This window comes from Solanum tuberosum, unplaced genomic scaffold, assembly GCF_000226075.1.
Source record: "Solanum tuberosum cultivar DM 1-3 516 R44 unplaced genomic scaffold, SolTub_3.0 scf00066, whole genome shotgun sequence".
Taxonomy (NCBI): Eukaryota; Viridiplantae; Streptophyta; class Magnoliopsida; order Solanales; family Solanaceae; genus Solanum; species Solanum tuberosum.
The window spans coordinates 493758-516645 of NW_006238989.1; the positions used below are offsets into that span (position 1 = coordinate 493758).

A 22888-nucleotide genomic window follows, 5' to 3' on the forward strand; every position below is an offset into this window, starting at 1 on the left:
CCTTCACTGACTCTTCATTTGGAATGTTTAATTAACTTAGATATTTTAGAGGGAATCGGGTGGGTTATTGGGTTTATGGGGCGGGTTGTGGGTTTATGGGTTAAAAGAATGGTCAAACGGGTAGTTGATTAGGATTAAAACACGTGTACAAAACGAGGGGTCCGTTAGTGAGAGGGGCATGTGTGTACCGAAAATTGGACGGCAGGGGCTTATGTGGATGCAAAGTATAACGGAGGGCATAGACGTACCATTTATCAAAGTTCGGGGGTAAATTCGTCCTTTTTCCCTTAATAATATAATATGATTATGTTGAATTTGAATCAATTCAAGTAGTTAACTTTGAATATTATGTGATTAAAGCAGAAAACAAAGTTACAGTACTTCCTAGTTCTTCCGTCCCGTATTAGTTATTGATCTTACTAAAAATAGTTATTCCATATTAGTTGTCCACCTTACTAAATCAAGAAAACATTAATTAAAATTTTTACTATGTAGCCTTTACAATTAATTCTTTTTGAAAGTGTTCACATTTGTTTGTAAATTTCCTAAGATGTTGTTAAAGAGACGAACTAGTAAAATTATTTTCTTATTTATAATTTTTTAATATGAGTGTTAAAAGAAAAATGATCAACTAATATGACACATTTGAAGTATTAAATATAGGGAAGAGGCAAATCAAAATAGATTATTCCTTTTGTTTTATTTAGTCACGTAATTTAACTAAGTACCTGTTTGAAAAGTCAATCTGGTAATTTGATTTGGTTTAATTGGGTGTAATTACACTGTTTGACATGTTTGGTTGATCATGTAATTACTTGGTCACCAGGTAATTAGGTGTAATTAGTAGGAGGTAATTACACCGTCCAATTATCAGGGAGGGTTGTGAATTGCTGGTAATTACATGAAAAAGCTTATTAATTTTTAATTTTTCGTTTTATTTCTATTTTATTTTTTGATTTTAATTTATTTTTACTTTTATTATTTTAAATTCTTTTTTATTTTTATTATTCTATAAATATAATTTTTATTTTATATTATTAATATTTCATTTCCTTCTCATTCTCAACATTTTCTTCTTTTGATTCCATGTGGTTTTTCTAATTATCTATTTTATTTATTAATCATGTGTTTATTTTTCATTAGCATAATTTTGTAAGTATACTAATTTTAAAATTGAAGAAAAATTTATTGTTAAATAAGGCTATAGATTTACGTTTTTCTTTTATTTTAAATCACATTTATGTACGCTATATTGAAATTTGACATTAGAGTATTACATTAAATTTCTTTCCGAATGTGAAACTTATATTATATTTTCAATTTCATTTGTTTTTAGTAGTATTGATTTGAGATTTCATATTGCAAGCTATTTATTTTTTAGTTAGACTTGATAAATTATTTTTAACAAATATTTTTCATAATTTATGACATTATATTTATAGTATTAATTTTTTTGTAAACATGTATCTTATGATGTTCATAGAAATCTTGTACTTTTAGTTTTTATTAGTAATTTAATTAATATATACTAATTTGAAAAACATAAATCATTTTTTTTTATAATATAAGTTAAGAACATATGTTTGTTGATTAATATATTTTCAAAAGATAATACATATCTTAAATGTATAATTCAATATAATTTATGTAGCCTCTTATTTATCAAATAAAATCTTTTAATTTTAGATTAATAACTTTTATTTCTTAAAATTAACATAACATTGTGATTGCAATTGTGTAGCCAAATAGCACATTTATAATTACATTGTAACTACATTGTGACAAACAAATAGATCAGTGTAATTACCAGACTATGTATTTACTATGCTTGATAATTACTATCCGAGCAATTACATCAGTTATATGACTCTCGGTCTTGAAAATATTAGTATAATATTTGTACGATTATAAACATTTTGGGATTTTATTTTTAAGACCGTCATAATGTTTGTGTGATTTAAAAATCTCTTGACTAAAATTAAAATATTAAGTATAAAGTTAAATAATTTTCAATAGAATTTAATTTTAATTTTATAGTCAAACCAATAAGGACACAGGGTGTGTTTGGTATGGAGATGTTTTCCAATTTTTCCATGTTTGGTTGGCTTAAAATGTTTTTCAAATTAACTCATTTTCTCAAATTTAAGGAAAATGACTTCCCTTCCAAAATTGAGAAAAACATTTCCAAAACTCTACTTTATCCTTTAATTCTTTTTCTTACCCTACCCATACTCCGTACCCGACTCTCTCCATTCAATTTTTTTATATTTTTTTTTTCATATTTTTCAAATTTCAAATATATTTTTATCCATCCCCCAAACTACCCCCCCCCCCCAAACAAAAAAATAAATAAAAAAATTTAAAAATATTTTTGAAAATATTTCAAATTTTAAGGTTTTTTTTTACCTCACCCAACCACTACCAACCCTATTCCCTACCCGCCCAAAAAAAATTGCTTTAGAAAAATATTTCAAATTTAGTTTTTTACGCCAATCCCCCCACCACCCTCCCTGCAAACAAGGCCACCCCTGTCAAATACTTAAAAAAAAATAATTTTAGAAAATATTTCAAATTTTAAAAAATTTCATTTTTTATGCCACCCCACCCCTATCCCTACTCTTACCCCCCCTCCCCCCCAGGCCATTCCCTTCAAATTTTTTTTTAAGAAAAACTATTTTTAGGAAATAATTCAAATTAATTTTTTTTTCATCTTTAACGCCAACTCCACTGGTACACGCCAACTCCTGGGTCATGTCCTAGGTAAAATCTCAGGATCGGATTGTGGAATGGTTATCAGGGTCTTGTCCTAGTTTGGGTGTCGGGGTGGGGTCCTAGATCAATTATGGAGGTTGATTTTCGGATCATAAATTATTTTCCAAGAGTATTTTTTAGTCTCAAGCCAAAAATAAAAGATATTTTCTGAAAAATATGTTTCATTCACCAACCAAATATTAGAAAATATTTTTCAGAAAATATTTTCTACTCACCAACCAAACATGAGAAAATAAGTTAGAAATCCACTTGTTTTCCAAGAAAACATTTTCTAGGAAAACATTTTCCATGGAAAACATTTTCCTTCATACCAAACACACCCATAATGTTATATAAGTTGAACCAAAGGGAATATATAGTACAATCGATCTCACCATAACAATCATTTGTTATAATAAAATTTCACTATAACAATATTATTTTCAACAAAACCAACATTTCACTATATAATATGACTTGATTCTCTCCAAAATTGTTATTTTTTTCATTTATAATTTACCTCTCTATAATAATAACATTCATTATAGCGGTATTTTTTTTTTATAATAGCTAAATGCAATCTAATCGTCATGTCAATATGTATGTATATATAATAACCCTGGAGTATAATTGACACAGATATTTTAAAAAAAACATTGACACTATAACAAGGTTTGACTTGAGAATAGTAATAAAGAAAATAAAGTTGAAGTTTAAAAGGTATATTTAACATGATTATATTGATACTAGGACTTGTGGATATGGGTAATGAAGGATTGAAAACAAAAGAATTGATTTCTTTAGACATAATCATCTATTACTTAAGCTTTTCACCACCCTAATTTCTTCATTTCACCATTACTCTCCTAGTTTCTTCTCCTTTGCGTACCAAGTGCTCCATCCTCTCACATGTACAAACACATTTTTTTTATTCTTTTAGGAGGGAGATCACATTGTATTCTCTTTGGCTACTTCACACCCTTTATCATTAGACTTACAAACTTATGATTTAAACCTAGATTTGCATTTTCAACCCATGCACCCCCTAAACTTTGATTTTTAGCCTAGTGTGTTGTTAATATGCTTCTTAATAAGCCAGAGACCCCCTTTTTATTATTCTTTTGCTTGTGCACCAATTTAGGGGCTAAGGGACCCAATTTTTAAGACTCAAGATACAATTTATGACAGTCTTTGATTTAGCCGAGTTGGTACAAAATATTCAACTTTAGAGCTTGATGCAGTGAAACTTTACCCGATTGTTGCTAAGCAACATTTTCTGATGATGGTGAAGAGTATAAGACATTTATCTATTATTGATATTTAATTAATTAAATATTTTTAATACTTCAATTTAATGTAGGGGCAAAACGGTAATCCAACTTTGAGGTTAGGATGTTCCCACTTTTAATAATATATTATATTATAAAAAGTTGATTTACACCTATAGTAGAACAAATATGTATGTGTCTATTTTAATGGAAATAATAAGTAGGAAAGTAAAGGAGAGCCATAGAATGAGTGAGAGGCTATGTATGATTCATAATCTCATCCACTCCATCCTATCTTCACTAAATATAGTGAGAGGGGTTGTGAATACACACACAAACACACAAAAATCAATGGCTTCGGCTGCTCTATCAGTAGCCAATTCTACTGTCCACTTCAGCAACAATAAAGGATCATTCTCAGAGTTCACTGGCCTTCGAACCTCATCTGCCGTTCCATTCGGAGTCGGAAGGAAAATTAACGATGACTTGCTCTCTCTTGTTGCTTTCCAAACCTCTATTGTAAGTTTTAATTAGGCTTAAGTCATCTGCGGCCCCTTAAAGTTGTTCGCATAATTCACTTACACACCTTAACTAGGACTAGTACTTATTGAACACCTTTATCATCCCGAATTTGAACCATTTGAACATTTTTTTGAGAATAAGCTAAAAGTAGAAAATGTGTGAAATACACTCGCGATGACATGTTAATTTGACTAATTAAATAGTGACATCTGTCATTTTGAATCCAAAATATTATTTAAAAATTATATTATAAAGTAAAGAAAAAAGAAATTATTTTAAAGTAAAAATAAAATGAAAAAAGGGGTAAATTAAACCACCCCACTTCCCTTTCAATCTATTGAAGCTCAGAACTCACTTTTCCTTCTACAGTACCACCTCCATTCATGGCAATCTTCCCTCTCCCTTTATAGTGTTATCCCCAACGCGACAAATCTTCCTTTCCATCAGCCTACTTTTAACTACAACTTTATTTTTCATCTCGTTTTAGGTAGATAAAGATGGAAAAAATTTGCTGGAAAATTAATGAGTCCCGATTGTCATTGTCGGAAAAATGAAATTATCTCGGACTTCTTTTGTTTTTCATAATCGATTAACTTTTTTGGATGAAGAACATCATTAAATTCTGCCAATATACATCAATTTTAAAAGTCCAATTAACATCACAAATCAAAAAACTTCAATAAAAATTTGAGCAAAAGCAAATAATAAATAGAAAAATCCTCCAATAGATTCACATAATTGGACATCAATTTACCAAATTACTACATTAACAACAAAGAGACAAACTCCAAACCTAAATCCCTCTACAAATTAAACATGATGAAAATAACGGTGATAATGGTGGAAAGGTCGTGTCAATGGTGGTGCTGCCAATAAAAAAATCAACGGAGGTGTAAGAACTGAAGTATCAAGAGAAAAAAAGAGGAAGAAGAAGGGTGTGTAGTGGCAGCACCAGCACCAAACTGGTGGTGTGGTAGGGGAAATGATGACAAAGAAGATGAAGAAGAAAGAATACTTCTTTCCATAAAAAATGCCCAATTTAATACCTTTCACGCGCTTATAGGATGTGAATCACAAACAATGTGCCACCTAGTCAAAAAATGTTCAAATGGTTCAAATTCGGAAGGGTAGGAGTGTTCAATAGGTACAAGTGCTAGTTAAGGTGTCTAAGTGAATTATGCGGACAACTTTAAGGGGCCACAAATGACTTAAGCCTTTTAATTATAATTCCATTCATTTCAATATATTCATGTGCTTTTAAACTAAACATATACCAAAATGTTTCGTAGATTGGTGGAGGAAAGAAGAATAATAGTAGAGTAGTGGAGGCAAAATTGAAGGTAGCCATCAATGGATTTGGAAGAATTGGAAGGAATTTCTTGAGGTGCTAGAATGGCAGGAAGGACTCTCCCCTTAATGTCATTGCCATCAATGACTCTAGCGGTGTCAAACAAGCCTCTCACTTCCTCAAGTACGACTCTACCCTCGGCATCTTCGATGTTGATGTTAAGCCTGTTGGTACTGATGGCATCTCTGTTGATGGAAAGCTCATCAAAGTCGTCTCCGACCGTAACCCCATCAATCTCCCCTGGAAGTAAGTCCTTTCCTTCACCAACATAATTATTCTTATATATAATTATGTTCAACACTAACATCAATCTCCCTAGGGATCTTGGTGTTAACCTGGTCATTGAAGGTACCAAAGTTTTTGTCAATAGAGAGGGTGCTGGCAAGTATATCCAAGCTGGAGCTAAGAAAGTCCTCATCACTGCCCCCGGAAAGGGTGATATTCCTACCTATGTCATCGGTGTCAATGCAGACCTTTACAGCCCTGATGAGCCCATCATCAACAATGCTTCTTGCACCACCAACTATCTTGCTCCTTTTGTCAAAGTCCTTGACCAAAAATTTGGTAACATATAGCAAAGAGAGAGAGAGAGAGACTTACTATAGCAAAGGTTGAATTCATAAAACTAATCAATTTTTTTTTGTATAGGCATAGGAGCCATGACAACTACACACTCCTACACACTCCTACACTGGTGACCAAAGGATGCTTGATGCAAGCCACAAGGACCTTAGACGTGCAAGAGTTGCAGCTCTCAACATTGTGCCAACCTCAACTGGTGCAGCTAAGGCTGTGGCCCTTGTCCCTCCCAGCGTCAAGGGTAAACTCAATGGCATTGCCCTGCATGTCCCCACTCCCAATGTATCGGTTGTGGACCTTGTCGTTCAAGTATCAAAGAATACATTTGTAAAGGAAGTGAATGCTGCATTCAGGGAGTCTGCTGACAAGGAGCTTGCTGGCATTCTCTCTGTCTGCGATGAGCCACTTGTTTCAGTCGACTTTAGGTGCTCTTATGTTTCATCAACTGTGGATGTTTCACTTACCATGGTCATGGAAGATGACATGGTTAAGGTTATTGTTTGGTATGACAATGAATGAGGTTACTCACAGAGAGTGGTTGATCTCGCTGACATTCTTGCCAACCAATGGATATGAAAATGCTCTTATCTATTATATATTAGCTTAAATATTTTGCCTTATGTGTAGAATATATTTCTTTCCTTTTCTGAAAATTGTAACCATTGAGAACCCAGACATAATTCTATCCTTAATTTGTGTAATATCATCAATTCATTTAAAATATTGCATGATCCATTTTTAGTATCTAGAGTATTTTACAGAAATAACTACTTTTTAGACGATAACACAAATTTATCGTGGAAACCCTCCTACCTCAAGGAAAGGAAAAACCATACTAAAGTTTAATATTAATTCAAGATTACAACTTAGTCAATTAATGAATTCAATTCTAAAACTTCTACTCTTTCGATTAACTATAATCGGAACACTCTACTCTACAAGAAGTCAAACTAGCTTCTTGTTTACAATTCTCTCAACCTCTCTCTCTCTCTTAACTCTACCCCCAATATGTCAAACCCACTTCTTGTTACAATTCTCTCAAACTCTCTTTTAACTCTCTCTACAACACTGGTTCGAAGATGAATCAATGTAGTTCTAACCCTTCGAAATAAATCCTAACTCTAGTATTTCTTTCTTTCTTCTCTTCGATCTTCTCGAACTCCGGCCTTTGCTTGTATTGCTTTTTCTCTCTCTTTTCATTACTTTTCGAATTTCAAAGAGAAAGACTTCTTTTTTCCGCTTGATCCTTTTACAGAGTTCTAATTTTCCGTCTTCAACTTCTATAAGGAAAGAAATTTGTTTTTCCTATACAACTAATCTTTTTCCTTATTGAACTTGTCTGCTTTTTCCTTTATTTACTCATGACTCTTTTATTATTACTGCTTTCCTTCTTTGACTCAGAGTGCTTATTTTGAAAACACGTTTTCTCTTTTTGTATTGTAGGCCTGAACTCTTCTCACCTTTCTGATGTAGCCCAATGTATATTATGTGAACCTGGTTCACATTGTCATTATCAAAAGCAATTTGAGTCATTTATGCTCCATCAATTTTCCCCTTTTTGATGCCGACAAATATACACCTTTTACTTGTATTGTGTACCTGTTTTAATCAACCAATGTCACATAAAAGATTTCCCCCTTTTGACATATCAAAAAGAAGAGTTAAAGAGTACATTAGTACAAGAATATAACTAACTTAGAGCCAGAAGGGCACCACAAGGGCAGGCAAGCACACAATGAACACAATCCAAGGATATTAGCCATCCAAACATGAAACATTAGAGCACAACAAGGCGATGAAAAAAAATCAAGAAAAATAGGATGCACTAGATGTTAAGCTCGAGGAGTTACAACAAAATACCCAACAAAAAGCAAAACAACACATCATATGAAATTGTCTGAAAAAAAGCCAAAAGGAGATATTTAGGAACTAGAGAAGGCTGGTTTTGTGGGATGTGAGAGATGGACAAGAACTGTAATAAGTGATCCACACGAGCATCACTATCAAGTTGTTGCTGCAACAACTGGTCCTTCAACCTTGTCACTTCCCTCTGAGACCTAGTCAACCTAGTTCTAAGAGTCTCATTTCACCTTGGAGTTCATCATTCCAAGTCCTAGAAGCATGAAGTTCATTAAGAAGGCTAGTAACTGGTCCAACAACACGTGGAAAGGAATCATGAACCTGGTCTACACCCTCAAGAAGTTGGCATTCAGCAAGAGTGGATTTAGTAAACATGTCATTCTTATTCAAAACCCTGTAATAACACTCAACTACACCTCATCCAATACTAGGTGTAGGTTATCACAATCTAATATAAACCTAACAAAGAGTTGGGGTCGATCCCACAGGGAGTGATACAAGTTAGAATACAGTTATGAAGTGAAAGACATGTTCTAATTGATTGTAGGAATAGAAATTATTGAGATCATTTAAGTAAATCAAAGGGTTGACAACAAGTGCCAAATGGGGGGGGGGGTTAAGGTTACTTAAAAACTAAGAAAAACAGGGGAGTAATCAAGTAGATAAGGGATACTTGGGAATGTGATCGATTAATTACCAATTTCGCTATACGACTGATTATTAATTATTGAGGTTTACTAAATCTTAGTGGGTAGGCTAGGCTTTAGATACGATATCCATCTCTTGAACAACTACCACGCATCAAAGTGAGTTCTCTCGAACCTTAACAAGCAACATACTATGAACAACCAATTACCTCAATTCATCTACTCTCTCGAGCTAGAAGGTAGGTTAGGATTAAGATTCACTCTCTCGAGCTGAACCCATAACAACCCAATCACTACAATCATCAATCAATAATCTTAATTCTAAAACCTCTCTCTCTCGAGCAAGCATAAAATGCTAATCTTGAACTGCATTTGCAACTACAATTCATAAGTTAAAACTCAATTACCAACCAAACCCACTTCAAAACAACAATTAAATTAATAATTACTAACACCATAAGATAATTAAGACAATTAATCACATAATCACACCCCCAAGAATGGGAGCTTAGCCACACTTCATAAAAAGTAAGAAAGCAATACCAATTATGTTCTCTATAATCTAGGTATTGCAATCCACGTCTTTACAATGATCCAAAATGCTTAATATAAAAAACCCAACTCAAAATCTACTAGAAAACTCCTTAAACCAAGTTAAACAATGTCTCAAACGAAAGCTCCAAGTTCAACAATGGAGAAAATTACTCAGGATATGATTGGATTCCCTTTTCTTCTTTTTGAAATTCAATTTATACGTTCTCAAATTTTGGCCTTCAGGGGTCATACGACGGAGTTAGTCGATCATCGCCGACCAAGTCGGCTATGCGTTAATGGCTCCATTCCATCACAGGTTTGCCTTGAATCTTCATCTTTCAGACCCTGTAACTTTAGGCAATCCAAGTTTGTGTCGCCGATCCATTCGGCGGTTCACCGAAAGTCAAAATTTATCGCCAAGTTGGCTTCGCACCAGGGATGATAGTCTGGAACTTTAGGCAATCTGAAGTGCCACTTGGTGAGTCGTCGAGTGGCTTTGGCGATTCTCAGCTTTCACTATCTTCAACCTTTTTAATCCTTTTCACCCCTTTTTGCCCGGTATTGTCCTTGTCTTGTTCTTTTGCCTTTATATATGCAAATTAGCATTAAAACATCAGTTTATAGCACAAAATAAACATTGAGGACACTAAAACTATGAATAACAAGCCCTAAATGAGTCGAAATCCCAGACTCATCAACACCCCCAACTTAAATTTTTGCTTGTCCTCAACTAAAACACAAGATCAATCAGTTCAATAAGGATGTCTACAAATAGTGCTACTCAAGACTCAACACGAATGCACACAAGAGGATCAAACTACATATACAATGTTCAATTATGCACTCTAAGTTTCAAACTGTGACTAACCATCATAAAAAAATAAATCAATCTCACAATGCTTGCTTCAAATGCAAGTTCAAGCTCAACAAAAGCATTCAAATTCCCTCACACTAAGAATGATTCCATGCTCACACAAAGTTCATCAATAATTTATAATTTCGGAACCAAATACAACTCTCACACTCCCAAAGATGAACACACACACGACTCTACCCATAGGCTTGCCCTTATTTTTCAATTTCAGCTCACTCAAGATCACAAAGGTCTTTTAAGGCTTGTAATGGGGCTGAGTGTAAAGGTATGATCATTTTAGTTTAGTGACTTCTACCTTTAGGAAGTATGGTCTGCACTTCACTTTTTCTCCTTCTCATTCACACTCTATGGTGTTCAGAATCCACCCTATTGTTCATTTAAGCATGACTCATTGGACACCCCATTTATTTTGCTCCTTTCACAAGCTTTATTTCAGAAACTCTTCTATTTTTTAGTCTTTTTTCCATTTTCACCTTTTTCTTTTCTTTTTTTTTTTTTTTTTTACATAGAGGGGTTCCATCTTTTTTTCAACATGATCCTTCAAAGGCGGATTTTTCACATTCCTTGATTTTCCTTCTTTTTCACCACACCTCTAACTTAGACTTTTGGCCTAAGTTGACTATTCAAACGAACCAATACTTCATGAAGGTTATAGGTGATGGGACAAAGAGGTCAAAGTAGTTCAAGTTTCTTCCAAAGAAAATGATAGGCTCAAAAGGTTCCAAGCTAGGTTCACACTCTCACAAGGTGGCCACAAAGAGGTATAATATCAATTTTCGGTTCACTCGTCACAAATTGTGCCTAAGATCATTTCAATCACTTGCTTACATCAATCAATTAGACTAACGGGGCAAGTTCTAGGTATCATCAAGCGCATAGTTCAAGAATACCTCACCACACATGGCATTCGACACAATCATCAAACAAGAGTCTACAATTTTTAGCTAGCGTGCAACGATCATCACAAGAGATCAACTCAACAACCGGTTAGTAACAACGAGATGCTAGGAGTTCACGTATGGCCTATGTAACTCAATTTGCCTCTTCGTTGTCGCACACTTATATCGTTCAATTGAGAGAACTATTCAAGTCATCAGTATTGATTACAACCGACACTCGAAATTGTAAGAGAACAACCATATTCAAACACCTCAAAAGGTGACAATTTTTTTAAAAATGGGTCAAAACCAACATTCACATTAAAAACAATGGACCAACTCTATTGATCAAAAACCAATATATATATATCAACACAAGATAAGATCCAACATTCACAAACCAAAATAACAAATATCCACAAAACAGCCCAAAAGAGGTAGATATAGTAATACCTTACCCCACCAAACTACACTAGCAATTGTCCTCAAATGCAAAGAAATAACTAAAATAGAAGGACTGAAAAAGAGTGAAAAGCCCCCTATCAGGCTAAACAGGTGGTGAACTCTGCATATCTGTGACTCCATCATTTGGGGAATCAGTGCCTGGTGCAACAACTTCCTTGGCTCCACTAGAGCCCACCATCGACGTATCCCTCAGTGATGCCTCAACAACAGTCTGCAGCATATCTCCCTCAAGATCCTCCAAGTCATCATATACTGCTGTGTCATGAAAACCAAGCTCCTCCTCTTCGGTCTCAGCCTTAGACTCAGCCTCAACCTCAGCCATAACATCATCTCTGGTAGTAGTAGCCAGAGGAACCTCAAAACTGGCTGGAACATCAGTGCTTGGAATATCGGGGATCTCAACTGTGCCGAATAACATCGATAAATCAGTGGACTTCATCTCGTCCACATCTTTCCTTAGCCTAACAATATCGGCCTTCAAGGTTGTCACAGCAGCAGAATCACCCTTGCCCTGGTCACAAGCCTCTACCCTTATTGTAGGAGCTCCACTCCACTGGTGTGGGTTATACATGACCCTTCCCTTTACCTTTCCCCTATGTTGGAGGAAGTTTAACTGGTGCCTTCTGGGAGGGTGTAACCTCCTCGTTTATCACAATTCCTCTGGCCTGCTTGCGGGGCAGTTGATTTCTTCCAACAACTTTTGGCTTAGCCATTTTTGCAAAACAAAACCATATACGTTAGATGAAATTCAAGAAAATCTGCCAAGTTATAAAATAGTGCAGGAAGACTCGACGAACCGATCGGTGAGTCACCGAATTCATTCAACGAGCCAAGTCGGGCATGCCCAATGTTCCAGAATGAATTTTTTTAAAACCTAGCACAGATCAGCGATATCCAGGGCCTTTCAGCAAATCTGCGACACCATTAGGCAAACTAAAAGTAGCTCACCGAAAGTTACAGAATAATTTAAGAATTTAGGGACAAAAGGTCAATCATAAGGGGCATTTGGTGGCTCGCCGAGTGAACTCGGTGAGATCAGGCATATCACTGAATGTCACAGAACATAAACCACAAAAATGAAGAATAAAAAGGCGATTGAAGGGTCTTTAGGCGAATTGTCGAACCACTTGGCGAGCTCGACCCAGCTCGCTGAATTGTCCAACCTGCCAAATTTTTACCCCGACCTTCAAAATCTAACCCGCATCCCACGAAAAAAAATTAACCACTATTCCTTGCAATTAGGCTCAGACCCATACTACCCATGCCTATGGTGTACTCAGACTTCCCCTGATTTGACAAAAAATGGCTAATTGACATCTTTTGCCCTTAAGAATGACGTCAACCGCTCTATCATTGGAAAAATCCAACAATCGGCACAATTCGAGGTTAATCAGACATCACCCACACTAGACCCACAATATATTCAACACAAGCCACATATTTAACATGCAAACATACGGGATTTCACATTTTAAGGCCAATTAACATCAAATCAAATGAGATACGGGCAGACATTATCAACACACATTCTATAAATCACTATATCCAATATTTAAGCGCAATGATGGGGTTCAGATAACCAACATCTGAAGTAGAAGATTGTAGTGCTAGGCTAGCAAAGAATCCTAAATTCCTCTCTGAGTAATAGATCCCACACGAAAAACAAGAAAAACTAGTATAGAAGTGCGAAAATATGTGGTTGTGAAAGTATAGAAGTCAAAAAGTATGAAATGAGGGAGGATTTTGAATTTAAAAACGATTCAGTTCCTTTGTGACATTTCAGTTCGCGCGCTGATCGACGAAGTTACTTATGTCACCGATCCATTCGGCAATGCGCCTAATTGTACTTTTTCTCGCTGAGTATTACAGAACCTCTATCTAGCTAGAAGGTCAAAATGACGATCCAGATCGGGCATGCTGACTAGTTTCTCGGCTCGCCTAATTGCTCCTTGATGAGTCCACAAATTGGACTCATTTAGGGCTTTGTTTTGATAGAATTAGTGTCCTCAAATGCATATTTTATCTCAATATCTGATGAAAACCATTAAGTTTCAAGTATTTGGAGTTTGAGGGAAAGCATGGACACTATTTTGCAAAAAGGAACAAAGGCAGCTGAAAGAACAAAGAAATGAAGATCAGAGAATCGCTGAACCCATTTGGCAAATCACCAAAAAGGTCTTATCCTCGCATTTTGCTCTAGTGTGCTGAGTCTTGAAGGAAAGGATCAAATCCACGGTGAAAAGGAGAAGTCGGCGTATCGTCGAGCAGTTCCACGAAGGTGTACTATGTCGCCCAATGATCTAAACACGATAATGCTGAAGGATAGAGCAAGATGATGATAAAACCTACCAAAGGGCGGATCATTGAGTTGATCGGTGATTTCGACTAACGACGCCGAATGATCCGCTGCAACACAAATTTTTGAAAACTATAAATACTCGTTGAGAGTTGTAGCTTAATATCAGATTTTGAATATTAGAATTTATTTTATATAGAATTGTTAGCTCTAAGTTTGGAGAGGGTTTTGAAGAACTTGAAGATTCAAAGGGTTTAAACTCCAAGAATTTGGACTTGGGTCTTGTGGATTCTTCACTTTTGACTTGTTTAGAGACTTAAATCTTCATACCCATTTGAATGCAAACTCATTTTGGTATAAATTTCTATCTTTTTTACATATCTAGCTAAACCCCCAATTCTTGGGGTGTGATTTTGTGAATATGGGTTAGATTATCTGTTGGATCTTTCTTGTTGATGGTTTATTTGTTGTGTAAATGTGATTTCGTTTAGTAGTTGTGGTGAAACTTAATAAAATCGTAGTTACAAATACGATTTCACCTTTGTGTTTTCGGCTTGCTCGAGAGAGAGGTCGTAAGACTACGACTACTAAATTAATGGCAGGTGGGAGTGGGTCGACATGAGGTTTAGCCGAGAGAGTGAACCCTAGTCCTTCTCCCATACACTCAGCTCGAGAGAGTGAGTGGGCTAAGGCGGAGGTTGTTCTTCATGCGGCAAGTGGGTGTTCGAGAGGAACCCATTTGATTCGGGGTAAGTTGCTCGTGAGAGAATGTACCCCCACTATAGTCTAGCCTAGTCATAAATACTGAACGGATTTACTATCGAAAGCATGTACCCAATAGTCTAGTCCAACCCGTATTCCTATCACATCCCAAGAATCCCATCTCCATATTTGTATCTCTCTTTATTTTTGTTGATTTTGCTCTTTACTTGTTCACAAACCCCCATTGATAATTGACGATTGCGTCACCCTTTAGATTTATCATGTTTATATTCGATAATGTTTTCAGCTATGACTAATTAGAACTAAATTTTATTTCTCTATTAATTCTCATGCCCACTCCCTTGGGACTTGACCCCAACCCTTGGTTGGGTTACTTTACTATTGTACAATCGTAGACACTTGCATTTGAAGTAATGTCTTGATTACGCAAACATCACTCCTCTTCCCAAAATTTCAACCTGTAAATTCAACACTCGTTATTCAAATAATAATGAGAAAAGCTTAAACACTTGGGTTGCCTCCCAAGAAGTGCCTTATTTAACATCGTGGCATGACGTGGATACGCTTTCAAGGTTCATTCTTTGGGTTATCCAAGGTATCACTTGGTAGACCCCCTTTTGGCCTTGGGTTCAAATTAGATGAGATTCGACCCATTTGCGTTTCCAGCTGTTTAATGGACACCAAGTGAGAGGTAATTGTCTATTTTAGTGTGGAGACGTCCTCTTTCATATTTTTAAGTACCTTGTCCGACCATTCCACTTTATTGAGAATCCGTGCAAGCATATCTTTAGTGCAAAAGTTCTCTGGGTCATCCCTTTGCTCTTTTGGATTTTGATGTTCATGAGAGGAATATATCTCTCCTTGTCACCATCTCGTTCCTTCCAATTAAATCCACGGTCACACCATTCCCTGTCACGGTCTCTCCCGCCATCGTCACACTCTCTATTTCAACCTTGATTCCCACTCGACCTTGGATAGCTCAGACGGAAACCTCCACCTTGATTTGCAAGAAAATTCACTTCCTCATTATATAGAGCCTCAAAGTGTGTATCATCGAGGTTCACTCCACTAACACCAACGACATTCACAACTTTAGACCCACTACCTATCACATTTTTTGACAAAAGATCCAATTGGGTCATTATTTTTTCCATGTTTTGTTCCCGCTCTTGGTCTTTTTCTATCTGCTCCTTTGCCATCCTAAGAGTCAAAGGAGACACATGATCTTTTTGAATATAGAAAGCTCGGTTTATCTTCGTCATCCCATCAAGGAGAGTTGACGATATCTCAAAAGGTTGCTGCATAATACCTCCTTGGACAAGCTGATCAGCCACACCTTTGTTCACTGAGTGTAGACTCTGGTAGAAGTGTTGTAACAACACGTTTGGCAGCCCGTGAGTTGGACATTGAAGTAGCAATTTCTAAAATCTCAACCACGTCTCATGGATTGGCTCACCCTCTAAATGTTTAAAGCCCTGAATATTGTCTCTCAATGCCATTATCTTTGAAGTAGGGAAAAACCTTATATAAAATACCTCGGTAAGTTCGTCCCAAGACGTAATAGAATCCCTTGGTAGATCAGCTAACTGAATGAGAATGGACCACAAATGTCCACGAAGTTCTGAATATGATCATGGGGATATTGATAAGCTAGCCCTTCGAATAGTCCTTTCATTTGCAAGAGTTGTAACATCATGCTAGTCACGTGGAAGACAATATTTCCAACAACTTGAGGTAAATGGATAGCACCTATGCCACCCAATTGAACTGATCCATGTACATCACTCAGGTTTCTGATGTCATCTTGATGGCCAAGTTGGCTACTGTTACTTTCGTTCACACTCATTTTTTCACCTGTGCACAAACAACCAACACAATCACAAAATAAAGTAGGTCGATTCAACTACAAACACAATTATATCACAACTATACTTCATTATGAGAATTCTAAACACCACTCCCCGACAGCAGCACCAGTTTTGATAACGCTCAACTACACCTCATCCAATACTAGGTGTAGGCGATGACAATCTAGTATAAACTCAACAAAGAGTTGGGGTCAATCCCACAAGGAGTGATACAAGTTAGAATTCAGTTACGAAGTGAAAGGCATGTTCTAATCGATTATAGGAATAGAAATTATCGAAATCATTTAAGTAAATCAAAGGGTTGACAACAAGTGTCAAATGGGGGGTTAAGGTTTGTCAATTAACAACTAAGAAAAACAGGGAAGTAATCAAATAGATAAGGGATACTTGGGGATGTGATTGATTAATTGCCAATTTCACTATACATGTGATTATTAATTACCAAAGTTTGCTGAATCTTAGTGGTGTCACGACCTAGGGGTACCCCCTAGATGTAACATGGCGTATAAAACCCCAAAGGACTCCATACAAGGCACCTAGCTCTCATAACATAAGAAATAGAACAATAAGAGTAAAACAATAGTCCAAGTCCAAACATTTTATAAACAAAAAGCGGAAGTCTAAAACCCTTATCTCATCATAGCCATCTAATACAATAGAATGAAATTGGGCCTAGCCCATACATCTTGTTTAAAACAGAAAATACATGAATGAAAGTGAAACAACAAAACTCCATTCTTGAAGCATGAGGACTCACCAAAGCTCGTAAATATCTCAAAACAACCTCTAGCCACGAAACTAGGTACCTTGACTGACGGACCCTACATTTGGGGAAATGTAGGCAAGAGTATGCGTTAGTACAAAACAATGTACCAAGTATGATAGCCATTCATAAAAACTTTAAATCATGCTAAAAGGGACATTCATTTCATGAAATGCAATTGACCAAGCTAAACATACTATAAAAGAGTTATAAAACATAAGTCATAAAATCATGGTCAATGCAAGCTAACTTCATTTTTAAAACCTTTGAACTTATATGCAATACTTGAAGTAACCTTAGTTCATTATTACTTGTGGGGAATTAGCTAAGCCGACATAGAGACCATGTGAGATGATCTCTCGATGTCACCCACACTAAAAAAGGTTGTTCTACTTGCGGAGGTAGAGCCATGAACTTCTAGATTATGTGGATCCACTAGCTAATCAACCTATGGGGGCACATAGTTAAGGGATAAAGAGATTGCTACTAGAAACCCGACCTCTACTAACGGGGGAGCTTCCATCTCATGAGATTGCTTTTAGAAATCCAACCTCTACTAACGAGAGAGCTTCCATCCTATCATCAATATCCACTCGGTGCTAAGCATAAATTCCATGGAATAGTCATTTCTTACTTGACTTCATTATTTATGGAAAGGTGCCCTTGGACAACCAAACGAAGCTAGTTCATTAGGTTAGCTCTTACTCTTTGATTCAATTAGGTGAGAAAGCCTTTCAACCTAAGAATTCTTTCTATGTGAGAAAATCTTTCACATCATGCTTTTATGTGTTTATAAGAATATCCTTTCACAACACAACATCATTATTGGTACTTTACTTTCAAAGCACCCTTAAAAAAATTGCATATATTTCATAAAAACAATGCATAAGTCCATAATTTACCTCTTGAGGTTCAAAACCCACTTTCAATCATAAATGCTTAGAAAACATTAGTGTTCAAGAGATATTTCCTTTTTCATCACACAACAATGCTGAGTAAGGTTAGGAGGACCAATAATTCCCTGTAGATTTCAAGAGCAGAGGCCATATTTATAACATCCTATATATTTTAAGGTGACTAATTCACAAAACTAAAGATGTACGCATCAAAAATTATGTTTTCTTACCTTACGTTGTTCATTGATGAGTTATTGAGATAATAAGGTTTTAAATGGATGATCATATTAAATATTAATTATAGTACGTCACTATAAAGGTTATACCAGAGTTAGAGACACAAGTAAGCCTTGAAACAATAGTACAAGTTGAAGGTCTCATTATGACGGATTATTTCATATAATCTTGTATATTGTTTGACTTGTACATGCATATCTCTGAATATATGAAGATTTAAAGACCGTATTATATATTAAACTAAAGATATTTGAGTCTAGTTTCCAATGAACAAAACCTCTAATTAATACGACTTTGGAGTAAAAAGATATGTGTATTTTACTTTGGACTACGCAGAGTTCAAAATTGGCTTAGTTGAGAAATCAACCAAAAATCAAGTGTTGTTCTTCAACCATGCCAAGAATTCACTCATGTCCCTTTTTAGATTGAAGATAAAACCTTCCCCTTATTTAATACTAGCTTAAGGACTGCATTTTTTCAATTAAGGTATGACCATGTTCCCTCATCTCATATATGTGATGTTCTCGATATTCTACGAATATGACCCACAAGACGGTGATAGGGAGCCATGAGCTCAAGTTTCTCACATTGTGATTGATGTATTTGGTGAGGAGGAAGTGTATGGAGTCATATGGTAGTTGTTGGTTAACATGTTGGAGTCATATAAGCATACTATGTTGCTGTTAGTGATATTAAGGATTGAATACTAAGAAGATGAATTGATTTGAATGTATCTTAATGTCACTCCTCAATTTCCATGAAGACGGACATGCACCCGATGCCCTAAAGGCCCGAGAGAATCCACATATAACTTTTTCTTACTATGCATATATAACTATGACAATTTAGAGTTGTGACAAGTTCATCTAGGATGTAGTGACAAGAACCAACATAGGTAAACCCAAAACTTATAGACAAGACACAACTGAACTATATACATTAGTCTACAAAGCCTCTAAAAGATAGAAAACCTTAGCTTAGGACGGGACAAGGCCCCGCATTACCCTTAACTCAGATACAATAGCAAAATACGTGCCAAAGATTGGTATTCCCCGAATTAACCTAGAGCTTCACCAATAGTAGCGGAGTACCTATGCTCCTACTAAAGAGGTCTACTAGCATAAGTACCTGTGCCTGCAGCGTGAAATGAAGCATCCCCATAAGGGACGTTAGTACAAATGATGTACTGAATATGTAAGGAAATAGCATATGTAAAACAAGGGTTTAAATGAAATTAAGTACCAATATATAAGTGCATAGATCAAAATAAAAGACCACGTTTGTTTACTCTAGTGGGATAATGTATGTTATATTCTTTTGTTTACTTTTTTGTGCGATATTATCTTTGTATGACTTGTAATACAAATGACTGACCCATGCTAGACATTTTAACCTATGGGATGCTATATCCTCATAATTACACAAATTAGGATCGGCCCATGCTAGGCTTTCCCCCCTGAGCTGCCATTCTTCTACAACAATTGGGATCGACCCATGCTGGGCATTTACCCCTGGGATGGCACCCATAATTATATAGATTGTGTAACACCTCAGAATCTAGTAGGCTAAAGAAGGGCTAAGTGTGAGGGCTAGAGCCAAGGAAGAGGGAAAGAGCCAAGAAAGAGGGCTAGGGCAACCTACTCTTCCATATAAACTGCCCCATCTTCCACGACCACAACTATGACTCATGGTGAGGACCACGACTCGTGGTGTGACTTGTGGCGGGCTAGGCAGTGGCTAGGTGAAAACTGCCCAAAATAGACTGCTCCACACGAGCCACTTAATTGATCGTGACGGCTACCAAGGGTCGTGGAAACGCTTGTCGTGGTGTGTTAGTTTTTGGAGAATTGAGAGGGTGCCACCATAGCTATTGGTCCAAGGACCACTGAGGGCACCACGACTCGTGGTGAGGACCACAGTTCGTGGGACCTCACGTGGTCTTGTGGCAGACCAGTGTAAGTTAGGGGTTAAATGTTGTTTTCCAGTTTTAATTAGGTCAAAGCTATGTCATTTTGCTTAAGCCTAGGACCCCTATATAAGTCATTTTAACCCCAAAACTCACCCGTTGATGAGTCCATAATTTGGACTCATTTAGGGCTATATTTTAATAGAATTAGTGTCCTCAAAGTCATATTTTGTCTCTATATCTGATGAAAATCCATTAGTTTCAGGTATTTGAGTTGAGAGACAAAGCACTGACGCTATCGAGCAAAAAGGAACAAAGTGGCTGAAAGAAAGAAGAAAAGACGGTCTGACGATCGCCTAATCCATTAGGTGTGTCGCCAAAAGGCCTACAACCTAGCCTAATGTTCCAGTATGCTTAGCCCTGAAGAAAAAGGTCAAGTGTGCGAGGAAAGGGAGCAGTTGGTGAATCGCCTAGCAGTTGCGCGAAGCATCACCATATCGCCCAATGATTCAGAACACGAAGAAGTTGACGGCAAAAGCTAAAATGTGAGGTACCTAACCAAAGGGCGGATCGCCGAGTAGTTCAGCGATCCCGACTAATTGCGCCGAGTGGATCCTTCGCAACACACTTTTTGATAGATATAAATACCCTCTTAAATCTGTATCTTAGTATCAATCAAGCTATTAGAGAACTAAGTTTTATAATAGAACAATTTTTACATTTTTGGAGACATTGTTCTTTGGCCTTGAAGATTCAAAGGGTTTCAACTCCAAGAAATTGGAAGTGGGTCTTCAAGAATCTTCATCCTTGATGTGTTTAAAGACTTTATTTATCGTACCCATTTGGTAACACCTTTTGGTATCGATTTTTATCTCTTTTTCATGTCTAGCTAAAACCCCAATTTTTGGGGTGTGATTTTGTGAATATGGGTTAGATTATCTGTTGGGTCTTGCTTGTTGATGGTTTATTTGTTGTTTAAATGTGATTTCATTTAGTAGTTGTGTAAGAACTTAATGGAGTTATAGTTGCAAATACAAATGTGATTTCATTTAGTAGTTGTGTAAGAATTTAATGGAGTTATAGTTGCAAATACGATATCATCTTAGTGTTTTCGGCTTGCTCGAGAGAGAGGTCGTAAAACTAAGACTACTAAATTGATAGATAGTGGTATTGGGTCGACATGGGTTGAACTCGAGAGAGTCCTAGTCCTTCTCCCACACATTCAGCTCGAGAGAGTCAATGGGCTAAGGCGTAGGCTGTGCTTAAAGCGGCAACTCGGTGTTCGAGAGAAACCGAGTCGATTCGAGGTAAGTTGCTCGAAAGAGAATTTACCCCCACTATAGTCTAGCCTAGTCACAAATACTCAACAATTTACTTCAAAAGCATGTACCCATCATTTAATTTTATCCCGTATTCCTATAACATCCTAAGAATCCTATCTCTCTATCTCGTTTTCTTATCTTTTTACTATTTTTTAGTTGTTACTTGACTACAAACCCCCATTGATAATTGACGCTTGCGTCATGCCGTTTAAATTTACTATGTTTATACTCGATAATGTTTTTCGCTATGGTTAACTTTAGCATTTTTTGCACTTAACCATTAATTTTCAGGAACTACTCCCTTGGGACTCGACCCCAACCCATTCAGTTGGGTTATATTACTATTGTATGATCGTAGACACTTGAATTGGAAGTTGTGTCTTGATTACACAAACATCAAAATGGCGCCGCTGCCGGGGAGTGGTGTTACGTGAAAATTCTTGGTTAAGATGAATTTTGCTTGTGGTAGTCGTAGTTTACTTACTTAATTTTTAGTTTTGTTTTGTTCGGTTGTTTGTACTGAAACAGGAGAGATGAGTGAGGTTAATGACTATGAACCAATAGAGCACCTCTCGGTGGAAGTGATGAGATTCAGGTATAGCATTCTGACCTTTAAACAGATGGAAGGTGAGCTTTTTCATGAGTCATGGCTGAGGTTTAAATCATTGTTGATACAATGCCCAACTCATGAAATTCCCGATCTAGCTCTACTGGAGTTCTTCTATAGGAGTCTTAATCCCGGAAATATAGGATTAATCGATCGACTTATCCTAGGTGGCCTTAAGAGATACTCCTATGAGACCGCAGCCAAATTCCTTGACCTTGTGGCTAAAACCAACAAGGATACTAAGAAGGACCAGCAATTGATCATTTTCCTGGGTCAGATGGATAACTTGACCCAAAAGGTCGAGGAACTGGAGGTGATGTCCAAAAAGAAGAGCAAATGCATACCACTTACAGAGAAAGGAAGGTCTATGGACAATGAAAATAGACGTATCGAGGCTATGTTATTAAGCATTATCCAAAAGCTAAATGAGTAAGATAGAGTGTTAGAAGAGATTAGAGAAAATGTAGAAGTGCTAAATCAGATGAGCGGTTCTCACTCTAGATCTATCCAGCTAATTGAAACTCTCTTGGGGTCATGTATTGCC

General features: G+C 36.4%; 1 protein-coding gene and 1 pseudogene across 1 annotated transcript; both read left to right on the forward strand.

Annotated features, from left to right (window-relative positions):
- Positions 1-4370: 4370 nt before the first annotated feature.
- Positions 4371-6464, forward strand: LOC102578623 (glyceraldehyde-3-phosphate dehydrogenase A, chloroplastic-like; annotated as a pseudogene).
- Positions 6465-6594: 130 nt separating this feature from the next.
- On the forward strand, positions 6595-7050 carry LOC107057674 (glyceraldehyde-3-phosphate dehydrogenase A, chloroplastic-like). The gene has a single exon (XM_015307776.1). The coding sequence runs from the start codon at positions 6595-6597 to the stop codon at positions 6985-6987; it is 393 nt and encodes a 130-aa protein (XP_015163262.1). The 3' UTR covers positions 6988-7050.
- Positions 7051-22888: the final 15838 nt, after the last annotated feature.

Bases quoted from the DNA above. Each gene is read 5' to 3' on its own strand.
- LOC107057674 (XM_015307776.1), top strand. From the start codon at position 6,595: ATGCTTGATGCAAGCCACAAGGACCTTAGACGTGCAAGAGTTGCAGCT.